Raw genomic sequence first — 8,369 nt, 5'->3', positions numbered from 1 at the left:
TATATAAATGGGCTTTCAGACTAAAAGGCGCATTACTGGAATTTTCAATCGTCAATTCTAACTTTTACTACTGTAGCAGCAAAGGGTGGCTTCAGAGAGCAAGCATATACCTGGTATTAAGGAGCAGCCGGTTCTCTTTCGTCTCATCCTTCGGACTCTGTAGAATCATCAATCCACCACATGTATGCTCATCTTGTTGTTTTCAAGAAGACGCTGCCGACTGCCATGAGCAAATTATGAAACATTACTGTATCTTGATGAAATCAGCTCACAAACCCTTCAATAATGGCCTAGCTCTGACTCCCACAGCCTGATGAAATCACAATGTGAGGAAACAGGACAGTGATATCACAACAATGACAGAGCTCTTCCTTGGTTTGCAAACAGGTGAAGAGGAAACTAGTCCCACATGGCCACATTAACTTCTCACATGATCCAGGCAGACAGGCTACATCACCATGAACAGGAACACATTGACAATGATGGAGCGAGGCTCGATCCAGCCACTTGTCAGCCCGAGACTCCCAGTTCTATGCTAAATTGGGCATGTAAAAAGATGGTGTATGCAGTAAATTCCAAGTCATGCGGCCAGAGTGATAAAACAGACAGAATGCAGAAAACAGGACAGCAACAAAATTGACATACCACTAGATCTTGCAAGGATTTACATAGCGTTATTGGGCAAACAAAACAAATGAAAATTCTAGTATGAGAAAAGTATATCTGTAGAGGCAAAGCAAAGGCCATGTGTCATATTTTCTCAAGGACTTTTGGTGGCACCACTTCTTACACCAGCTGTAGGGGTTGGATCATCAAGAACATACATGATCGCCAAGACTACAGCATCTAAGGATTCTTTACCGCGGATTTGCATCAGTGCACCGTCAGCTAGGATAGCTGTTTTGCTCATCTCTAAGAGCAGTCAGTTGTGCGGTCTAATTCTGGTCTCCTCGTTCGATTTTCCAAGAATTCTTGGCCGCTTCAGCTGATGAATTACCAGAATCTGCACCCTTGTCCTTGGGCTTGGGCTTCGAGAAGAATGGATCCCACTCATGAGGTCCAATTGTCCGCTGTCCTTCTAACAGTTCATATTTCCAGCTATTCTCTTCAATAAAATCTTTATCTTCACTGTCTGAGATGATATCTCTTCTCAATTGTGTCACTTTGTTGATGATTGCCGAAACCGAAACATCAAACGCGTCCTTCAGCGTTTCCAGTTTCGACCTTGGATCAGCATATATCACCTTTGGTATGAGATTGATAACCTCTTCCCTCATCTGCTTGACGATGTCTGGATGGATACCTCTTAGTATCTCCTCAACACTGACATTTCCATCACGGACGCCACCTTCAGGGATGAAGACGGAGTAACTCGTATAATTCTTCGGAAGATGCCATGTATACTGGACATATGCTGAACCAGGATGGAAGAAAACAGGTATGCAGCCAGCCAACATTGAGTCGAAGGCAGATCTTCTAGTATAGGAATCACCCTGGGGCTGCAAGCAGAATAAAGAGCTCTGGAACATCTTCATGATTGCGCTTGGGGAGTGGCACTTGCTCTCTCCAAGGTCACACTCCAACAATTTACAGAAACTTGATGTCCTGCACTGATCGATGAGCTGCCCTCTGATAGACATTGGATCACCAGGACGAGGAGCCCCTGCGAATGAGAACAGCCATGGCCTATCCAGGCTCCTCATTCTATCTTGCCAAAGGAAAACATCCTCATCTTTGGCAGGGTGAAAGTAAGTCGGATATGGTACCGCAAAATCATTGGCATTCCATGGGCTTGACTCCACCACCAGCATTGACATATTCTTCGCAGCCGGCATGAACAGCAGTTTGTTGCCCCAGTCAGATTCTTCGTCCGTCAACCGCCTGAAATCCCACGCAATCCTTCCCCCAACCAAGAAATGGTCACGCCCACCCATCACATTCCACTCGGGCCTCTTCCTCAACCAATCCACCAGATCATGTGGCGCGGCGTCCCTCATCGAAATGTTATACCCCCAGAGATACCTCGAGACATCGAACCCGGCATAGAAGGGCACGAACACCGCCGCGGCGATGGACGAGTCCTTGGTGAGGCACTCGTACTGCTTCATCCGGTTGCCAAAGATGACATCGACGGCGAACTGGTTGGTGGCATACCAGCCGGTGTTGGAGAAAACACCGTCCTCGTTGCTCAGCGGCGGGCCGAGACCGTCGTTGCTCATGAACTTGCACATGTTGGTCCAGACGCTGATGCTGTGGCACTCCCGGAGCATGTCCTCGTTGAAGCGCGGCGGCAGCTCGTGCACGTAGATGTACCGGCCGCCGCACGGGTCGCTCGCGTTCTCCGCCGTCTTGAGCGCCCGCTGGAACGGGTACTCCTTCGGGGGCACCTCCTCCTTCTCGGCGACGGCCGCGGGCGCCTCCTCCTCCTCGGCGACGGCCGCGGGAGCCTCCTCCTTGCCGGCGACGGCCGCGGGCGCCTCCTCCTTGCCGACGACAGCCACAGGCGCCTCCTCCTTGCCGACGACGGCGGTGGGCGCCTCCTCCTTCTCGGCGACGGCCGCGGACGCCTCCTCCTTGCCGACGACGGCCGCGGGCGCCTCCTCCTTGCCGACGACGGCCGCAGGCGCCTCCTCCTTGCCGACGGCGGCGGGCGGGGTGCGGAGAAGGCCGTCGTGGTTGAAGACGCGGTCCGGGAGGTGGTCGTGGGCAATGCGGGCCTGGGTGGCGACGGCGACGGGCCGCGCGTCGGGGTCGGGTGCGAGGACGGAGAAGTGGAAGTAGAAGATGAGGACCCAGAACATGACGCAGAGCGTAGCGAGGAAGCAGAGGCGCGACTGCGGCGGCTTCCCGCCGCCCTTCTCCGCGTCGTCGTGGTGGGACGGCAGCACGGAGCGCCGCCTCATTGCGGCAGCAGGCGCCCGCGCACGACGCGCCTTCGCCGCGCCGACGCCGGATTCGCAGCCGAGGGCCAGCGCCGCCGCACCGGCCTCGAAACCCCCACCGGCGCGCGCGACAGGGGCGGAGTCGGGGCGGGAGAAGCGGATCGGCGGGTCGGGCTCGGGGGGGAAGGTTTTGGTTTTGGTTTTGGTTTAGGGGGAGAGGAGGAGGCCTATTATCGCTGGGGATGGGAACGGGAATGGGAATGGCGGAGCTTTTGGTGGCGGCCGGTGTGGGATTTGGGGGTTTGAACGCCGTCTTATTTTGGGGGTGGGATGCCGGGATGGGAAGACGGGGGAGGGAATAAATGTGGGCAAGACGTGGCGGCCGGCCGTCTCTCGATGCGCGTCATGCCGTGGGGGCGTGTCGGTAGGAGGGAGGGAGGTACCGAGGTATACTATAATCAGGGTTATCTTACTTTTTTTTTCCCTTGTATACTCGCTATGTTTCTAAATATAAGTCTTTTAGAGATTTTATAATACTCGCTATGTTCCTAAATATACTCGCTATGTTCCTAAATATAAGTCAGGAGTATGAACTAGCAAAATGAGTGAACCTACACTCTAAAATATGTCTATATAAATTCGTATATAGTCTGTGTTAAAATCTCTAAAATGACTTATATTTAGAAACGGAGTGAGTAATGAAAATTGTGCCATCAAAGCTCGTTTCATCACACTTCTCTCTTTGCCCATGTCCCTCCTCGTGCGTCCATCCGACGCCGGCGTCCACCTTCCCCGCAGCTTGCCACTCCAGCCGCGGCGGCCACCCTCCTCCACCCCCTACCCCTCCAGTTCGCCTCCATGACTGTTAGCCCCCAATCAGTCACCTCGTCGTTCCATCACGCGAACAAGAGGCAAAGTGGTTTCTGGCTTGGGCTTGTTCGCGGGTTCAGACAAGTCCGGAGTGCGGGCAGGCGTGGAGGGATTGTCGGGCCGCTCCAGGAGGTCGAGTCTGGCCGTCGGGCGGCGGACTCGGAGCAGCCCCACCCCTTGAGAAAGACCATGTGGAGGCATCAACATGGGTTGGATATGGCAGATGCACGCACCGCGTTCCGCGGCTTGTAAGGAGGTTCTGCTCGAGACGAAGGACAAGCGCTTCAGGTGCCTTGACGTGCCCCTCTTGACGTCCATGGCGGTGGTCCAACGTGGGAAGATGCCCCACCAATCTGCTAGTACTTCTTCGCCTGGCATGGAGTACTAGCGGATGCGACTATTGAACGGTCTATCATCAAGAAGCTGGTTGAGACACCACTTCATGTCTGAGCTGAGAACTTTTGTCTCTAACCTTAGTTAGTCGGGCTCACCAACGATAAACTTGCGCCCCTACCTTGTTGAAGACAGTGTCTACTTGTTGTGTGATGGTCTTTATTGACTGATCTCTACAACCAGGATGAAAATCTTTGTTCATTCCGTCTACAGCCGGACATGGCAATGGTGGTGTGAGGACGTTTACCCCTTCTTAAAGGTGTCGATGCGAAAGAAGTTGACCTGGTCGTAGGTGCTAATTTCATATCTTGTAGTGGTTCAGCCTTGATTGCCTTTGTTATGTACTCTATTTAATAATTAATAAAAATGGATGTATGCATCTTACTATACAGAGGGTGGTGGTTTTTGCCTCCCTTTGAAAAATAAAACAAGGGCCTAAGGTAGATGATGTGCAAAAATAATTTGATAGATGCTCAATAAGCGTGACATACATCTTGTGGAGTCAAGAAAATCGGCAAAATTCATCCTTTACGGGACACATGTAAGTGCATCTAGTGCCCCTTAGTGATTTTGGTGTATTGAAGACTTATAGGTTAAGGGACTAATGTGTTTATAAGTGTACACAGGTCTAAGTCTATGAGGAGTTTGATATTTACAGAGAAAGTCGACCCCTAAAAATGAAGTTCTTCGACTGAAGACTTTGGATTTCTGAAGACTTTGAAAGTGAAAAAATTGGTGTGACCTTGAAGACTTGGTATTCATTTGAGGAACATGAAGCGTGAAGACTTTTGTGTTCGTAGTTTCATTTTCCCTTTCTTGAGTCATAGGAAACACCGTACTGTTAAAGGGGGTCGAGGAAATACTAAGGAAAAATTTCCATGTGATGCTCAACTCAAAATCCTACACCTACCAATTCCTTCGAGTGAAGTCATTGGAAATCTCATACAGTTCAGTCATATTCTTCAGTGACAGAGACGAAGTTCTTCTGGTCTCTGAGGAATTTGTTCTGACTGAGGAGTTAGGAATTCGCCAGTGCGGATTGCCTACACAGTGAGGAACATGATAGCCCTGAGGAATTTGATACTCAAATTTTCGACCGTTGCTGTGCTATGCGCCAGCTGTCCCAAAATATCTACCCACCTAACGGTTATATAATTGAAGGGCATTTATGTCTTATCATGTCGGGCTGCTCCCTAGGCTATAAATAGCCACCCCCTACAACCACTAGTTGGTTGGCTGCTCCGAGAGAAACTGACACTTGTCATTTGAGAGCATCCCATCCTCCGAGGACTTTGAGCGAAAATCATCAAGTGAGGAAAACCCAAACCCAAACACGTACAAACCCAAAGTGATTGAGCATCACTGAAGAGATTGATCCTGCGTGGATCCGACGCTTGTTACCTTTGAAGACTGTGCTTCTTCCAGACGGTTAGGCTTCATGGTCTAGACCATCCAAGAGGAAATTGTGGATCGCCGAGTGACCGAGTTTGTGAAGGTTCGGAAGTCACCTGAAGACTTACCACGAGTGATTGGGCGAGGTCTGTGTGACCTTAGCTCAAGGGGAATACGGTGAGGACTAAGTGTCCTGGACCGCGTGTTCAGGACTGCGTGTCCGGGACTGTGTGTCCTCAGGTTTAAATACCTAGCCGCCCTAACCAGATGTACAACTAAGACAGCAGTTGGAACTGGTCTACCAAATCATTGTCTTCACCAAGCCTACTGGTTCTATTTCCTCAACTCTTTCATTTCCTCATTACTGTGTTGTGCACTTGTTCATATCTGTGTTTGAAGACTTTGACTGAAGACTTTCTCAATTTCCTCAGTTCAATTTCTTTAGTCTGTTTGTCTTCATCCTGTGTTATCCTGTGTTTACGCTTTCTGTACTCTGTGCTTGTCTTCATTTCATCATGATGACCATGCTTGTGTTCTGCTATGCATACTTTTGAGTACTTATTCTGCTGCAAATAGTTCTTCGCTAAGGAATTTCCTCACTGGCAAATTCCTCAGTGAAGAATTCATAAAAATCGCCTATTCACCCCCCTCTAGTCGATATAACGCACTTTCAATTGGTATCAGAGCAAGGTACTCCCTTGTTCTGTGTGATTTTGGTTTAACCGCCTGGAGTTTTAGTTATGTCGACCGCAGGTATGATCAAGGTCTCTGCTGGGTGTCCTACCTTCGATGGGACGGACTACCCCTACTGGAAGAATAAGATGCGAATGCATCTTGAGGCAATTGATAATGATCTCTGGTATGTTGTGGAAAATGGTGTTCCCTCTGTCTCACCCTCACTGAACGCTACCGATGTGAAGAGATTCAAGCAACTCGATTCTCAAGCGAAGAATATCATATGTGGCCATCTGAGCAAAGGACAGTATGGAAGAGTGAGTGCTTTGGAAACTGCTAAGCTTATCTGGGATAGGCTGTCCAAAGTGAATGAAGGAGTCTCAACTCAGCGTGACTCTCGAGTTGATGTTCTTCGCAATCCCTTCAACCGCTTCAAAAGACTCGACAATGAAAATGTTCAACAAACCTTCAATCGCCTCACTGACATCTCAAATGAGCTTCAAGCGCTTGGTGCCACTGACATCACAGACCATGAGGTGGTGAAGAAATTGTTGAGATCGCTTGATTCCTCATTTGATACTCTGGCATTGCTGATACAAGAACGTGCTGATTACAAGTCACTTGATCCCGCTGATATCCTCGAAAGGCTAAATACTCATGAGTTCCAGCTTGCTTAAAAGAGAGACCTCTATGGTTCGAGCTATGGCAGATCACGTGCACTGAAGGCCAAGGCAGTTTCTGAGTCTGAAGATGAAGACTCTGGCAGCAGCCTTGGTGATCCTGAAGAACTGAGCCAGGAACTAGCACTGCTCATGAAGAAATTTCAAAAGTTCTCAAGACGTGGTCACTTTGGAAGATCCTCAAGGAGCAATGATTCCTCATCCAGTGACTACAAGAAGAGGCTTTGTCACAAATGCAAGAAACCTGGACACTACATTCAAGATTGTCCTCAGTGGGAAAAGGAATCAAAGAAGAAGAAATACAAGGATTACAGTTCTGATGATGCGAAGAAAAAGAAGAAATCTTCAAAATCTTCATCATCAAAATCCTCAAAGTCTTCATCTCACAAGAAGAGCAGCTCCAAGAAGGCTCGGGCATTCATTGGCAAGGAAATGTACTCTGAAGCTGAATCTGAGGAACATGAGGAAGAGGAGGCATCTGAGGAGTCCGAGTCTGGAGTAGCGAGTCTAGCTCTCGCTACTGTATTCGCCAGCAAGTCTATCTTCAACTCTGAAGAAAATGGCTTCACCAACAAGGTTGATGAAGGCAATGATGACTACGCTCCCACCTATTGCTTCATGGCCAAGGGTGCCAAGGTACTCAAATATACCTCCTTTGAATCTAGTGAGAATGAATATGATGAAAACCTCAAGCCCAGCTACTCTAAACTTGCTAAGATTGTTGTGAAACAACAAAGGGCGTTTGAAAAGGTTCAAAACATGCTAGACAAAAGTGATGATATGTTGGGTGAAGAAATGGATCGCACTAAAACCTTGACTGAAAATCTTCAGAGACTTCAGACTAGGTTTGACAACCTTCAAGGTCATCATAATACTCTCTTATCTGATCATGAGAAGCTTTCTTATGAATTTCTTCAAAGAAAGCAAGATCTTGAGAAGCTAAGAGTTAGTTATGAAGATCTTCAGAAAGAGCGCGATTCATTACTTTCTCAACAAATCAGCGCTGCTCAGGAAGAATTTGTTCCTCCATGTTTGAAATGCATTGAACGTGAATCTGCTAATTCTTCACCTGAATGTTCAAATGCTTCTAATGCTACAAATTCCTCAACTGTCTCTGCTATCACTAATTCCTCATCTGAGGACATTGCTAGTATCACTGACGATGCAAGGCTAAAGGAATTGTACATGACAGGCATGTACAAAAGCCTCAAAGGGCATCAGAATCTTTGTGATGTGCTTAAAAAGCAGATCCTCAACAGGAACCCTAGGAAAGAGGGTATTGCCTTTGAGAGGAAACTCAATGTTGATGGTACATATTGGAAGCCTGAGCAGTACCCCAAAACCTCATGGGTTGCTGCAAAGGGACCTCCAGTTGATCCATCTAATTTATCTGGCTTTACATGTGAATCTTCTCATTCTTCTGATGAGTTATTTGACTCCAACTATAAACTGTTTAAAAATCAGAATGGTGAAGTAT

The 8,369-nt window shown here is 48.3% G+C and overlaps 1 protein-coding gene across 1 annotated transcript; it reads right to left on the bottom strand.

Annotated features, from left to right (window-relative positions):
* Positions 1-538: 538 nt before the first annotated feature.
* On the bottom strand, positions 539-3,204 carry LOC123098756 (xyloglucan galactosyltransferase KATAMARI1 homolog). Its single transcript, XM_044520827.1, has one exon. It carries the CDS (start codon positions 2,901-2,903, stop codon positions 936-938), a length of 1,968 nt encoding a protein of 655 aa, XP_044376762.1. The 5' UTR covers positions 2,904-3,204; the 3' UTR covers positions 539-935.
* Between the last annotated feature and the right edge of the window lie 5,165 nt (positions 3,205-8,369).

This window comes from Triticum aestivum, chromosome 4D, assembly GCF_018294505.1.
Source record: "Triticum aestivum cultivar Chinese Spring chromosome 4D, IWGSC CS RefSeq v2.1, whole genome shotgun sequence".
In the NCBI taxonomy this organism is placed as follows: Eukaryota; Viridiplantae; Streptophyta; class Magnoliopsida; order Poales; family Poaceae; genus Triticum; species Triticum aestivum.
The sequence above is the reverse complement of the archived record's forward strand: the minus strand, read 5'-3'. Positions and strand labels throughout refer to the sequence as shown.